Consider the following 16,364-nt stretch of genomic DNA (forward strand, 5'->3'; position numbering starts at 1 on the left):
AAATTAGTTATTGTTGGACATTGAGATAGTTCCTACTTTTTCACTTATAAATAGTACGGCAATGAATATATTAAATTAATTACATCTTTTGTATACTTATACATTTATTTTCTCAAGATTTATTTCCTGAAATTTGAGGGTATGCATAATTTGAAGGTTTTTGATAGTTTGTCAAATTGATCTCCCCTAAAGTTGAATGCCTTAACACTCCCATCTGCCATGTTTCCCTTACCCTCATCGGTCGAGTGCTATTTTTCATCTTTGTAAACCTGATAATAAAAACATCATTATAATTTGTGCTTGTGTGCTAGTAATAAGTAGAAAATTCTTAAGTTAGATCTTGAACTTTTAATTCTTAACATCTTTCATTGTCTTTATTTTGGCATAAAATTACCGAATTCTTTAAAAACCAAGCTTGGTGAGTTTTGAAGAAGCTGCCTTTAGGGAGAAAAGTCATTTTAAATGGTAATGTGTTGAAGAGGAGTAGAAAGAAAATGATTCACTGAAAGTCACTGAGGTCTGCATCGCCCTCCATACAACATGCTCTGCATGGCTTGTTACTGCACGTGTGGCTTAGTGGTCAAGGATTTGGGTGAATTTTATACACAGATGTCGAGGCTTCCTGCCCCTGCAGCTCCTACCTCAGCACCCCAACTTCCTGGCTTTTTAGTCAGACCACCGGCTGTGTGGAGAGTGAGCAGAGCCACTGGCAAAAGGCTTCAGACCCTCAAATCCCACTCACTGCAGTTTGCCACTCAAGGGTAGACTCCCCTTTAGCTTCTGCCTGTTTTGGGCCCTTCAGCCCTGCCTTCAAATAGAGTCTGTGTGCCTGTGTGTGTTTATTCCAGATTTTATCATTTTTACCTGGAAGAAGGTTAGTCTGACCAAGCTACCCTGTGCCATTACCCAGAAGCCAGCACCTCCCACTGCTCTCAAAAAAGGCACTTTAACTGTGTAGGCATTTACATCTTTATTGGAAATGCTTACTTGAGATATTGAGTCAGAGGACCTAGATTTACCTTGTGTCACTGCCACATAGCTATGTGACCAGAGCCTTGGTTTCTTCATTTACTAAATAGGAGTAATAGCTAAGAAAACATTGTGAAGGGTGACTGTGAGGTTAGTTGAGCTAATGGATGGGAAGATGCATCATTCATTTATTTATTCAGTAAACATTTGCTGAGGGTCTCCTGTGTGCCGGGCCGTGTTGTAGCTGCTAGGGTTTGGTGGTGAATAAGAAAAATCCCTGCCCTGTCTGTGGTGCTTTTATCAACTGCAAACAATATTATTTATCATAATGACCTAATAAAAGGCATCTTATAGATGGTTCACAGCACTGTCTCCAACCTGTGTGTAATGTGTTAATATTTCATTATATATGTATCTATCTCTACTAACCAGACTGCATTTCATTGAGAACATAGACCCTGCCTTCATTTTTCTATCCCTTGTGGAGACTCAGTCATTATTAGTTTAAACAAATATGAACACATATATGTGTTACAGTTTCACATAACAGTTTACCTGATTAGTAGCTCTCACAACCTAAATTCACTGTTACTCTTTAATAAGTTTTATCACTAGTGATTCCCTGGGAACCCAAATCACAACATGTGTCAGTTTTGCTCTGTCCTTAGTCGGTAAAGGGAACAGCGCTTACCGCCTAGCTCTGCAAGTAGATGATGGATGTACTCTTGTCATTTCAAGTCTGTTTGGGAAATATACCAAATATTTAATTTATTCCAGATTACAGAAATGTCAAATAGGAAATAAGGTCATTGAAATAAGTTATTGGTCATTGAAATAACTTTAGAGACAACAGGCCAGGTTTTTCTCCCATCACAGTGTTTAGTGGGTGAACGCTCCTGGTGTTGCAGGGGCCATTCAAGAATGCTGACTGGGCGTATGGGGCCCCAGACACTGGGTATTTCCCCTCCGCAGTTTAACCTTCAGTTATAGATTTGTCATTTTGGAGGCCTCACATCAGAAAGAGTTGTTGTCTTAAAAGAACCTTCTGTTCACTGCTAAAATAATGGATGACTTCTTACATAGTACACAACAGAATATGTCCAAGCATTCCTTTTTTATTTGTATTAAAATTCTCAATGAGTCCAGGGTTTTGTTTGTTTGTTTTAATAGAGAAGCAAGAGCGTTGTTGAGTAAACTGAAGATTTGAGTAAATTCAACATATTGTTCAAGAAAAATGCCCTTTCCATCTCTTTCTCATTGTTGATCTCTGGTTTCAGATAATTGTCATTCATAAAACACTTTACTAAAATAGCATTATGCATTTTCATATTAACATTATCACAGAAAGTCTCACTGTAGGAAATAATCACCACCAAGTGTGAATGCAGCAGGCTTCCCTGGTGGCGCAGTGGTTGAGAATCTGCCTGCTAACACAGGGCACACGGGTTCGAGCCCTGGTCTGGGAAGATCCCACATGCCGTGGAGCAACTAGGCCCGTGAGCCACAACTACTGAGCCTGCGTGTCTGGAGCCTGTGCTCTGCAACAAGAGAGGCCGTGATAGTGAGAGGCCCACGCACCGTGATGAAGAGTGGCCCCCGCTTGCCGCAACTAGAGAAAGCCCTCGCACAGAAATGAAGACCCAACACAGTCAAAAATAAACTTAAAAAAACCAAAAGTATGAATGCAGCTTAAGACAGCATTCTGAGTACACAACAGAACATTTACCTCACTTCTGAAAAGTGTTGGCGAGCACTCCTTTTGTTGTTAAATGTCTTCTTTTTTTATAAAACAACTTTCTTGAGATATAATTCTCATATCATAAGGTTCTCCCATTTAAGTGTACAATTTAGTGGTTTTTAATATATTCACGGAGTTGTATAAACACAGCTCTGTGGTTAAACAATGTAATTTTAGAACACTTTTACCATATGACGTTTGCCCTTACCCCCATCCCCTGGTAACCACTAATCTATTTTCTGTCACTATGGATTTGCCTCTTCTGGACATTTCATATAAATGGAATCATATAATATGTGGTCCTTTGTGACTGGCTTCTTTGACATTTCCAAGGTTCATCCATGCTGTAGCGTGTTATCAGAACTTCCTTTTTATTGCTGAATTATATTCCATTGTATGAATATACCATACAATGGAATATTTTGTCTATCCAGTCCTAAGTTGACAGACATTTGGATTGTTTTTACTCTTTTGCTATTACAAATAATGTTGCTGTGAACATTTGTGCACAAGTTTTTGTGTGGACATATGTTTTCATTTCTCTTGGGTATATACCTTGGAGTGGAGCCACCGGGTCATATTTAACTGTTTGTTTATTTATTTATTTATGGCTGCGTTGGGTCTTCGTTTGTGGTGCGTGGGCTTCTCGTTGCGTGGCTTCTCTTGTTGTGGAGCATGGGCTCTAGGCGTGTGGGCTTCAGTAGTTGTGGCTTGTGGGCTCTAGAGCGCAGGCTCAGTAGTTGTGGTGCACGGACTTAGTTGCTCCGCGGCATGTGGGATCTTCCCGGACCAGAGCTCGAACCCATGTCCCCTGCCTTGGCAGGCGGATTCTTAGCCACGGCACCACCAGGGAAGTCCCCACATTTAACTGTTTAACCTTTTGAGGGACTTCCAGACTGTTTTCTAAAGCAACACCGTTTTACATTCCCACCAGCAATGTAGGAGGGCTCCGTTTTTTCCACATCTTTAACCTTTTAATCAAAGAATTTCAAAGCTAGAAAGGGGCTTTGAAATCATTTTGTTTTAATCTGATTGCACATGATTGGAATGAAAGTACAAAGACTTCGTATTTTAAACATCTCCCATGAGCTCATGCTTTCTATTTCCAGCATGTCTTTATTCTGGAGCTTAATTTTAATTATCTTCTGTGGATATTTCATTGTGAAAATGGAAATGTTTTAGTGAATTGTACTGATCACAGAGCAAATTAATGTGCTATGAACGTTGTTTTTTTTTAAGTTGACTTGTATTATAAAATCATATATAATGATATAGAATAACGATCCGAAAGACCCAGAGTTAAAGTGTGATGAGAATCGGTTAATGAATTGCTTGCTCTTTGGGGGCAGTAAATGTTTGCGGCAATTGCTCCTTTCAACTTCCTTTTCTTGGAAATTCTCTTTCTCCTTTCAGCCTCACCCTTCCCCATCACCTTCTGTGTAGTAAGGCTACAGTATCACCCTTGGCCAGAAAGCTACTATATCCAACATTTGTAATTTTAAAGCCTTCTCGGTTTAGTAGAGTTAATGTGTGTTTAAAATTTATATAAATGAACATTTTGCAATATGGCTTTATCCATGATGATATCGTAAATTGTCTGAACTTTGAAAATTAAATCTCTAACAATCGCTACTTACTTACAGGGTTACTTGATTAGCTGTGTTTGGAACTGCTACCGATACATCAATGGCAGGAACTCCTCTGACGTCCTGGTTTATGTTACCGGCAATGACACTACGGTAGGTGCGATGTCACTTCACGTGGAGATCTCCACACATCCACTATACGATGGCTTATAAATATTTCTAGTGTTTGCTGCTTTTTTTACTGTTGTTGAAACATGTTCACGAGCTGCTTAGTCATCAAAGGATTCATAGTTGAATGAAATGTGTTTTGTTTTCCTTACAAGACATTAAAATCTAGTTGGCTCAACTCTGGTTCATTTAAAAAAATATTACAAATAGATAATGTATGTGCCTCTCCACATTTATGTATCTTTCTTTTTTTTGGCTGAGTGGCATGTGGGATCTTAGTTCCCCGACCAGGGATTGAACCCATGCCCCCTGCATTGGAAGCGTGGAGTCTTAACCACTGGACCACCACGGAAGTCCCAACATTCACGTATCCTAAACCTGCATTATTAAAAAACCATGGTAGGGCCTCCCTGGTGGCACAGTGGTTAAGAATCCGCCTGCCAATGCAGGGGACATGGGTTCGAGCCCTGGGCCGGGAAGATCCCACATGCCACGGAGCAACTAAGCCCGTGCGCCACAACTACTGAGCCTGTGCTCTAGAGCCCGTGAGCCACAACTACTGAAGCCCGCGTGCCTAGAGCCTGTGCTCCGCAACAAGAGAAGCCACCGCAATGAGAAGACCACGTACTACACAGAAGAGTCGCCCCCGCTCACCGCAACTAGAGAAAGCCCATGCTCAGCAACAAAGACCCAATGCAGCCAAAAGTAAATAAATAAATTTATTTAAAAAAACAACATGGTAGGTAATTCTAGGTATCAATTCTGCATAGTTTGACTATACTGTCTCACTAGACATGTGAAATTAAACGTAAAAATGTGATTTTATAGGTAGAGAGATAAGAATGGCAGAGATTACTGTATCTTTAAAACTTGCCCCGCACATCGGGCTTCCCTGGTGGCGCAGTGGTTGAGAGTCCGCCTGCCGATGCAGGGGACATGGGTTCGTGCCCCGGTCCGGGAAGATCCCACATGCCGCGGAGCAGCTGGGCCCGTGAGCCATGGCGGCTGAGCCTGCGCATCCGGAACCTGTGCTCTGCAACGGGAGAGGCCACAACAGTGAGAGGCCCGCGTACTGCAAAAAAAAACAAAAACAAAAAAACAACTTTCCCTGCATATGAAAACCTTAGCAAAAGAATTTAGGTGAACCGTGTTCTGCCACTAGTTGTTCATACTTAACTTTTTTAAACCTATCGAATACGATTTTGAGAAACATGCCTTCACTGGAAGAGTCCTCAAAATCATTTGTCCTTTATGTAATTATCTTGCCTGGCTCGTGGTAAAAGTACAAGTCCTCTAGGTACTAATCTCTTTGTGTCTCCATCACCACGTGTGATACTCAGTACAAGTAAATGCTCGAGGAGTGGTTAATGGAAGGGATGGGTGACATGAGCCTGTGGGATGGGTCCAGGTGGATAGGATTGGAGGGGACAGAATGGACAGGACAGATAAAGGATAAATATAAATGGTGTGTCTGTTCTAAACTAGAATGGCGTTTTATATTTGGTTTTTTATTATTTTATTTTAAAAAAATTTATTTTATTTATTTATTTTTGGCTGCATTGGGTCTTCGTTGCTGCGCGCAGGCTTTCTCTAGTTGCGGTGATCGGGGCTACTCTTCGTTGCGGTGCGCGGGCTTCTCATTGCAGTGGCTTCTCTCGTTGTGGAGCATGGGCTGTAGGCACGTGAGCTCAGTAGTTGTGGCTCACGGGCTCTAGAGCACAGGCTCAGTAGTTGTGGCTGGTTGAAGCCCTGGTTTTGTTTTTTAAATTGTGGTGACTTGCTTACTCTGTGGCCTTGCTGAAGTAATTTAGTCTGTCCCTGACTTGACTTCCTTGTGTATAAAATGGGGATAGGGCTTCCCTGGTGGCGCAGTGGTTGAGAGTCCACCTGCTGATGCAGGGGACACGGGTTCGTGCCCCAGTCTGGGAAGATCCCACATGCCGCGGAGCGGCTGGGCTCATGAGCCATGGCCACTGAGCCTGCGCGTCCAGAGCCTGTGCTCCGCAACGGGAGAGGCCACAACAGTGAGAAGCCTGCGTACCGCAAAAATAGATAAATAAATAAATAAAATGGGGATAAAACAACTTCAGACTTTATACTAAATACACAGGTGCAAGCTGATATCACTGAGATCTCTGTGGGATTTCTGAGAGAAAGCGTGTTATACGTGAATAGTTTTCTGAAGTCCTCAGCAGGGAATCGTTGGTTTGAATCAGAAGTGCATGAGCAGTGGTTTAAGAGGAGGCTCTGCCGCGATCAGATGTACAAACCCAGCGTGCCCAGGTGCTGGGGGGCCCTTTGGGGGCCGTGCAGAATCCTTTGCACTGATCACAGTAGACACATCCTGCCTACTAACCCTTTAGAGAATCCCTCTTGGGTCAGTACATCTCTTTAAAGAAATAACTGTTCATAGTTGCTATAATTTTGATAAAATTACTGGTGTACAGAATTTTTTCCTTCTCTCTGAGTTTCTGAGTGTTAGTTATCTATCAGTATCTTTCTGTTTTTTCTTTAAAAAGATATCTCAGAGTACTTTTATTGCCCTGCTGAACTAATGAAAAGTCTAAAAAGTTTGAGCTGCTAAACAAGCAAGGTATGTTAGAGCCCCATCCTAAATATTATGAATGTGTGGGACTTACAAAACTACCATCTTTGAAAAGTATCTCAGCGAAGATAATGCCCATATCACATGTGTTTGTTTGGTATACTTCTGGTGGTTGTTTTTTCAATGCTTTCTGAAGGGTTATGTGTATTTTTAATAGAAGCAAGGTGGAAGGGCTGGGTACACGTTGTATAAATACACCTGAAATCAAAGGATATTCTGAAATTGTAGAAATTGGGGTGCTTGGAGAATTTACGAATCATGAGTGAGTCGCTAAAATGCATCCAACTAGCTTTTTAGAGGAAGTTTTATTTTCCACCCTTTGAAAGATTCAAAGTTAGGTATGGATAGCAGGTAAGCTGTATTTAGGCTAACATACATTCAAAAATAGTTGTACTTTCCAGCTAGACATCCTAGCTCTTCTAATAATAGACCTTTCTTCAGAAAGGCTTCCAGCTTGGCAGTAGTTTGTAGTAACTAGGGTTTGGGACCATGGACTAGTGCCAGCTGTGATTGTTTCCTTGTGTGTTGACAGAAGGTCCTGGGGAATTGCTTGATGATCATTATTATTGGTCATTATCTTCTCAGTCATTCTGTATCAACTTGCCTTTTTTGTTTTTGTTTTTTTTTTTGCGTTATGCGGGCCTCTCACTGTTGTGGCCTCTCCCGCTGCGGAGCACAGGCTCCGGACGCGCAGGCCCAGCGGCCATGGCTCACGGGCCCAGCCGCTCCGCGGCATGTGGGATCTTCCCGGACCGGGGCACGAACCCGTGTCCCCTGCATCGGCAGGCGGACTCTTAACCACTTCACCACCAGGGAAGCCCCAACTTGCCATTTTTAAGATAAGGAAACTGATGATTTGTTTCTACTTTCTAAAAGTTCACAGCGAACCGTTTTTTCCTTTTTAAAACAAAGAATGGTATTCCTGGGGAAAGGAGTTTTATCATTTCTCATAGCTTGCACGGATAGTCCACTTAATAGATCACCACCTGAAGTCTCAGCTTTCTGGCAGCGTTTTTAAAGGTTGTTTTTTTAAAAAATAGGGCTTCCCTGGTGGCGCAGTGGTTAAGAATCCGCCTGCCAGTGCAGGGGACACAGGATCCCTGGTCCAGGAAGATCCCACGTGCCACGGAGCAGCTAAGCCCGTGCGCCACAACTACTCAGCCTCTGCTCTAGAGCCTGTGAGCCACGGCTGCTGAGCCTACGCACCACCACTACTGAAGCCTGAGCGTGAGCTTGTGCTCCACAACAAGAGAAGCCACCGCAATGAGAAGTCTGCGCACAACATGAAGAGTAGTCCCCGCCCGACACAACTAGAGAAAGCCCGTGCGCAGCACTGAAGACCCAACACGGCCAAAAATAAATAAATAAATATTTAAAAAATAATGGTATTGTGGATATTTTTCTAAAGAGTACTTATTATATCTAAAATAATAATTCTTAATATAAAATATATCCAGTCAGTGTTTAGATTTTCAATCGACTCCTGTTAATTTTCCTAGCAATTTATTTGAAACAGGATCTGTGAGTCAGTATGCATTTTAAGACTTTGTAATTTTTTTAAAGAAACAACTGGCCCACAAACTAGATTTTACTGATTGTATACCTATAATACAGATCTCTGTATTTCCAGTAAATTAGTGGTTGGATCTAAATGCTTCCTATATTTATATTCCCATTTTCCTTTTTTTGTAAGATTGCTTTATAGTTGATAATTTTTCTTCCATCAGGATGCAGGTGATGTCTGGTTGATTCTGTCTTTCTGGGATGTCAGCAACCATTGATATCATCAATTCATTTGGAATTGCAATATGATGACATGCTATCATTTTTCATATATTAGCTGGAATATTTCTATAAAGAGAAACTTTCCCTCGAGTAGTATTTAGTTACCCAGTGGTACTTGGGACAATGATAAATATATGTGCTTTTGTTCTGTTTATCAGTTTTCAAAATGACAAGTTGGTCCATCATTCTCTAGTGATGGTTTTTTTTTTTTTAATGTAATAAATGAACTAATGAAAAGAGGCCTGTTATTAGAAGAGCTGGGGATGTTCCGTTGAAAAGTACAGCTATTTTGATTAATTTTATCAGTAACCGTAAAGAAAATTTACCTACTGTTCCATACCTATTTTAAGACTTTCTCAGGGGAAACCCAAAATCTTCCTCTGAACAGCTACACCATAGCTAACATCCTTATGAGTGTCCTAATTATGCTGTCTTTGCCCAGTTGGAGCGTCTTCAAGTTGGCATCTGAGTCTTTTTACACAACTCTGGTAGTGTGATCGCTTCCTTGCCGTTCTGGGCTCATCTTGTTCATATCCTGTTCCACACCTGGAATCAGCTATTTCTCCAAGGACCCCTGCTTCCTTTCAGTAAAGACCATAATCTGTATTTCTAGGGTTGGAGAATAGATTTTTTTTTTTAAAGGGGGCTCTGCATATTTAAAGGTTGTTTTGACTAGTACGAAAGGAGTTCAAGAACCAAAGGAGTTCTAATTAAAAACAAAAAAATACTGGAGCCTCACTCTGAGATCCTAAGTGGGGCCTGGAATGATCTAGTTCTGTCATTTTCCCTGGTCTCCATAGCTATATTAAGATCCTCATAGTGGTCATCACGTATGTTTCTCTTTTGTCCATGTCTTTATGGGGAATCCACACAGATACGTTGTGTCTTTCACTTCCTATCAAGTATTAAGCCAGATGGCTTTTCTCCCAGGCTGAAGAGTCTCAGGGTGACTTCTGTGGAAAGATACTGGGGCTCTTGTTGGTAGAAAATAAATGTGCTGCTTTTTTCTTCTCTAACACATATTATTAGCCAGGTATCTACTTTTCCAAATACTACTCAGGGAGAATAGATAGCGTTATTATATATTGGAGATCATTCTATGGATTAATTGCTCCAGTTTCATAACTAAAGCAAAGCAAAAACCTTTGAAAGAAATGCCTTAAGACAGAGAGGTCACAAACTCTGTTAGTTCATAATGCCTCTTAGGGTCTTGGTATTTTTTTTCATGATGCCCTTAGGCTAGAAGACATACCTAGCTGCTTTCTTCATTAAGTAGTCCGGTCCAGACAACTTAATAGTAGTAGTTAGTGTAGTACCTAACAGGCTTTCTAGTGTTTTCCTTGGAAATTTTAAATATCCCAAGGTGTCCCTTTGAGTCACTGCCATACACAGTTAGGTACCCTAGAGAGATGGAACCTTCCCTTTAGAACATTGTTTTCAATAGAAATCAGATTCTGGATATATATTACATAATACCACATTCTCTCCCCTACCTTCATCAAAATCTGGCCTTAAGAGGAAAAATGTATTAAAATACTAAATAATAGAAACAGATTTCTTTCACCTTAAAATTTATGCAAATCGAGATTTGAAAAATCCTTTTAATCTGCTAATACCAGTGCAGACTTGAGTCATGGCAGTACCCAGTGTTGCGTTAAATCCATGAGGAGGGAATCAATTGGGGCACTTTAAAAGCAGTGAGATGAATGTTTATCCAAAGTAGTATCCGAAATTCTGATTTCAGATAAAAGGATCATAGTCTTGGGCAATGTAGGAAAATGGCTATTTAGGGATAAATAGGAAAATTTTAAACTTCATGGAGTCCGTTATGCCGTATCATATTGCAGGTGCTAATCTTGGTGAACACTATATACAGGTTTATTGTTCTGACTTCAAAAAGTGTTTTGGCAGGAATTCCCTGGCGGTCCAGTGGGTAGGACTTTAACTGCCTGAGACCAGGTTCAGCCCCTGGTCGGGGAACTAAGATCCCACAAGCCACATGGCAAAAAAAAAAAGTGTTTTGTTGTGTGGGGCTGCCTTTTGATCCTGACTGCTTGAAAAACACAGTTAAGAAAAAAGTCAGTGACCTGGTGAAGGCCAGATTATCTCCCCAGCAGTCATTTCCCTGTAGATATCCCTGAGAGGCTGAGATTAATTGAGGCTGACCTTGGGCTGTCAGAAAGCCACAGAACACTCTCAGTTGACTGAGAAGGGTTGGAGGTGGGGAGGATTTATTTAGTAGTCGTCTCAATGACTTTCAAAAATTGTGCATAAAAAATTCCATTGTTTTTTTTCCCTCCTGCTGCTTTTAAAAATGAGTTTGTTCATTACTTCCTAGGCATAGATTACATGTGATTAGAAACAAGTTCTTGACTAGGTGACATGAGTTGTGTTTATTCTTTTCCCACATCCCACCCCCAGAGACAGAACGGGAGGGAATGAACTAAATTGATAGCAGGAGAGAGTTTTTAGACTTCAGAAGTTCCTTCATACCTGAGAAACTAGACTGTTACCAAGATGAATGTATAGTCATCATCTTGCAGATTCTTCAGAAAAGTCATAACTGATTTTCAGAAACTATGTGAGGAAGGCTTCGTTTAAAGGCGGTAACGAGGCTGGCTCTGAAGATCTCCTTCAGTCCTGGGCATTTCAGATTCATGTATGTTAAACATACCTCACAAAACAGACCTTTCACCACTGTCACCTGCCTGTATGAACCAGGGGGTCCGTAGAGGATTTGAAACTCCAGGCTGTGAGTTATTGGCTCTGAAGCTTCCGGCCTAGTAAGTACTGGAATACAAGAGAGACTTTTTTTTTTTTTTTTTTTGCGGTACGCGGGCCTCTCACTGTTGTGGCCTCTCCCGTTGCGGAGCACAGGCTCCGACACGCAGGCTCAGCGGCCATGGCTCACGGGCCCAGCCGCTCCGCAGCATGTGGGATCCTCCTGGACCGGGGCACGAACCCGTGTCCCCCGCATCGGCAGGTGGACTCTCAACCACTGCACCACCAGGGAAGCCCCAAGAGAGACATCTTATTCATAATACCTCAATATCTCTTTTCACTTGTAATTTAGTAGTTTGTATGATCTAAGCTTTTGCTTTTGCTTTTGCTTTTTTTTAATTTAAAAAATGTGAGAGGTTTTGATATAGACTGGGTAACATCCCAGATACGCAGAGAGAGCAGCCAGGAGACCGTTTCCGTAGTCCAGATCACTACAGTGATGAAGACGATGCAGTTCTGATGCAGAGGGCCTGAGGAAGAGGGAGAGGATTTGAAGAGGGCTGTCAGACGTAGCAGCGATAGTTGATAGGGGCCACAGAGTGAGCATGAAGCCCCAGGACGTGTCTGGTCTGTGACCGTGACCTGAAACGTTAAATCACTCACCTGAATGGTAGGACCAGACCTTGAAAGTTAACTGACCCTCTCTCATCTCCTTAGCGGTGTTCCCACAAGTGTCATCCAGCCAAGCGCTGAAGAACTCCGGTGAGGTTTCGCTCTTCTCTGCATCTGTCCTGTCTCCCGCTCTGTAGCTTTTTGTACTGGGGGTTTCTCCCCAGACACTTAGGTAGTGGTTGCCATCTGCCAGGCTCTGCGGTGCGGGCTTTATGTATATGAACTCAGTCTCACAAGAGTCCTTGAAGTAGATCCCTGGGTACAAAAGAGGAAATTACCAAGTGGGTACCTTCCCGTGGTCACACAGCTGGTGCGTGCCCGGGGAGTGGAGAGGGGATCACAACCTTCGCAGCCTGGCTCCGGTCTTTCTTTACCCGCCACCCTCCTCCTAGACTGTCATCTGTGCAGACTGCCGCCAGGGCTGGGTGTTCTTCCCTGTTGCTGCTGGCGGGGCATTGACCAGGACAAGCAGCAGTGAAGCAGGAAAGTAATTCATTTTGATGATTCTTCTCAAGTCAAGTCACAAACTTCCAAAACAGTGAGACTTCGTTTTGTTTGCTTATTTTTGCTCTCTAGCTCAGGGGAAGGAATGGGAGGGTGGATTAAAGAAAGAGGTGGAAGGGCTTCCCTGGTGGCGCAGTGGTTAAGAGTCCGCCTGCCGATGCAGGGGACACGGGTTCGTGCCCCGGTCCGGGAAGATCCCACATGCCGCGGAGCGGCTGGGCCCGTGAGCCATGGCCGCTGAGCCTGCGCTTCCGGAGCCTGTGCTCTGCAACGGGAGAGGCCACAACAGTGAGAGGCCCGCGTACCGCAAAAAAAAAAAAATAAATAAAAGAGGTGGAAGAAAAGTTAGAAGTAAACTTGGTGACACCAAGACAGCTGCTTTATTTATTTCATTCATACATACATACATATACATATATCTATTTTTTTCCAAGTTCTTTCCCTGTTTAGGTTGTTACAGAATATTGAGCAATACAGTAGGTCCTTGTAGTTCCCTTGTTGTGTTAGATAGCCCTCCCTTCTGTAACTCAGCCCCACGCATTTTCCTAATAGCTTCATATGGGCACGTGGCTTCAGACAGACTTGTCTGTTGGTTCTGATAGAAAAGCATCGTGGATAAGATTGGGCTGGATGCCCGCTGAGATTTCCTCTGGAAAGCGGTTCCCCTGCTTTAACGTATTCCACGCTACAAGCTGACAGTGTGCGATGTTAACTCAGCTCGTGTTTCTTTCCCTTCTTCAGTAAAATACAACTTTTGAAAAAAATATACTAATCTGATGGAAATTATCTCTGACCCATATAAGTTTCCAGTTATTTCATCCAGAGAACAACTGGAGCGGTCAAACCAACACATAGATAATTGACACCTAAAAGTTCTGGAAGAACAGTTCAAATAGACCCAGTTTTCACTGTGAACATGAATAAAGGATATTAATCAATCGCTCAATTGTAATCTTCCTATAATAACAAGTAAGAAAAATTTAGCTTTGCAGGGAATCAATTATAAAATCACCCTCTATTTTCATTGTGTTTTACTTTAAAACACACTCAGTACTTGACTTATTTTATCCCACATGTCCAAAATAGAATCCGTGTTGATTTTACTCTAGGGACAAAGGAGACATTGAATTTTATTTTTCAACATTCTAAGAAAGTTTCTGGGAATATATCTTAAGGAAGTAATAAAAAAGAACCGTGTTTAAGATATTCATGCGGCCTTGTTTTTTAACAGCAAAAGTATCCAATTTCACTGTCTAGTAGTTGGGAACCAGTTTGATTAAGTAGGGGTATGCCCACTTGATAAAATCTCCTTATTGCCATAAAAATTACGAGCAGTGCAATAGCAGAGGAAAGGCTTATGATGCTTTAAAAAAAATATAGAAGTTTGTATTACAGTTACAGCTATGAGAAGGCAAAGCTTGTAGACAACAGATTAGATGGTAATAGGAAATTACACGATTGCTTTCTTGAATACTAGAAAACAAAGCAGAAGATATCTGTCCCTTTCCATTAATTCGAGGGAGGGAAGTGTGTGGGGAAGGAGAACAGGTAAAACGGGAGTCTGAGGTTCTGAGCAGTCCTTCCAGCCGAAGTACCCTGGCAGCCACTGAGCACAGTCAGCTGAGCATGGCCTGGTTGGCAGCCCGTGCAACACACAGGGTAGAACCCCATCCCAAAAGAGATGTGCACAGTAGGTGGCGCAGCACATTCAGGCTTGGGGGACAGGAAGCAGCTGAGATGCCTGTGATGGGGCATTCCCTCTACTTCCTCAATAGTTGTATATTTTTATTTTAGATAAAAATGTAGCTCTTAAGATACTGATTTTGATAAAGTTATATAGTTTTAAATATAGTTACTTTAGATATATTTATTTGAACATTAGATATTTTAGTGCATCTTAGCTTTCAGTTTGGGCCACGGTATTATTTTGGTGTTTCCTGCCCAAATATCTCACCAGTGAGGATTTTTGACCCAATACGGAAGATTTGAAATAATTCTATATTGTAAGTATAATCTGTGAGAGAATTTGAGTAGCTTCTCTGCTGAGAATTAAGGGAAATAATGACTTCCTCCTATAAAATCAGGTGAGGACAGTTTATACTGGTTCTTCAGTGAATTGAGGATACAGTTACTTTCCACCTTATTTGTCTTTGGAAATTATTCCTTCTGTAGGTGGGGGAAGGTTTCACTAGGATCTTCCGAATTTGTTTTTGTTCTTCCGACTCCTGTGTGTTGAATTGAGTACAAGATACCATTGGTTGTAAACTGCAGCATTATCTTAGGTGCTTCTTATTGTCAGGTGCTGTTAGTTACAAGGCACAGCCTAAATTCAGACGTTAAAATGTGCAAAAATGTGTACATTAGAATCAGAAATGTTATGTGTATGTGTGTGTTTACTGGTGTATATTATAGGTGGAATTATTTTAAAAGTTTGGAAACAGTTATTCTAAATGCCTTAAAGATAAGCCCAGGCGGGCTTCCCTGGTGGCGCAGTGGTTGAGAGTCCGCCTGCCGATGCAGGGGACATGGGTTCGTGCCCCGGTCCGGGAGGATTCCACATGCCGCGGAGCGGCTGGGCCTGTGAGCCATGGCCGCTGGGCCTGCGCGACTGGAACCTGTGCTCTGCAACGGGAGAGGCCGCAACAGTGAGAGGCCCGCGTACAGCAAAAAAAAAAAGTTAAGCCCAAACTTCCTGTTTGCGATGATCCTATCGCAAATGCCCAGATGGCTATTTCAGTTAATCTTGGAGATTCATGGTTCACCTATCTCCCCTTTCCTGTTTGGCCCGAGTAAAGGAAGCTCACTCACATCTAAGTAGGCAAATGTGGTATCAATGTAAATGCTGCCTGTTTTAAACAAGGTACATTGTAGACTATTAGGGGTGTAATAAATGGTAAAGGAAAAAAATACTTTGGCTACTTGGGATTAATTTAAATGGACCATGGGAAGATTCAGGTGCCTCTAAATGACACGATTGTTTTGGGGCTTTGTACTTTCACATCTGATATTATCACATCTTCCAAGGTCAGAATTCAGGGTAATGCTTTTCCTTCGTTCAGCTGGAGGCAAACTGTTTTCTGTAAAAGCCAGATAGTAAATATTTTAGGCTTTGCGGGCCATATGGTCTCTGTCATAGCTATTCACCCCTGCTGTTGTCGTGTGAAAGCAGTTGTAGAAAATACGTACACAAGCAAGCGTGGCTGTGTTGCACTGAAGTTTGAGTTTTATATAATTTTCACACATCACGAAACGTCTTTCTTTTAAAAAATGTAAAAACCATTCTGAGCCCTCAGGCCATACAAAAAAACAGGCAGCGGGCCAGATTTGGCCCATATCCGTTCACAGACTCCTGCCTTCGTGGCAGTTTAAGCTGAGTTTTCTAGGTGTTTGTAGGACAACTGTTTGAACCATCCCAAGGGATTTAATAACCCTACTTAGGGCCTTCATAGAGCTTTCCCCTCCTGCAAGTGGAATGGCGAAGAGCAGCACCTAATCTTTTGGTCCTTTTTATAAGGATATTTTTTTTCCTGAGAAAGTTTTCATTCTCCCGTATTTATTGTTTTGCCAGTAGTTCTAAATCCAGCTTATATTTAACAAACTATAGTGGAAATCAATA

General features: G+C 41.9%; 1 protein-coding gene across 1 annotated transcript in view; it reads left to right on the forward strand.

Moving 5' to 3' along the window:
* The window catches only part of LAPTM4B (lysosomal protein transmembrane 4 beta), a 67,623-nt gene that overhangs the window by 39,708 nt on the left and 11,551 nt on the right, over positions 1-16,364 (forward strand). The window contains exon 6 of the mRNA XM_065895409.1: positions 4,351-4,446. Within this exon, the coding sequence (XP_065751481.1) occupies positions 4,351-4,446 (96 nt within the window). The remainder of the gene's footprint in view (positions 1-4,350; positions 4,447-16,364) is intronic.

Source organism: Phocoena phocoena, chromosome 17 (genome assembly GCF_963924675.1).
Source record: "Phocoena phocoena chromosome 17, mPhoPho1.1, whole genome shotgun sequence".
Lineage (NCBI taxonomy): Eukaryota > Metazoa > Chordata > Mammalia > Artiodactyla > Phocoenidae > Phocoena > Phocoena phocoena.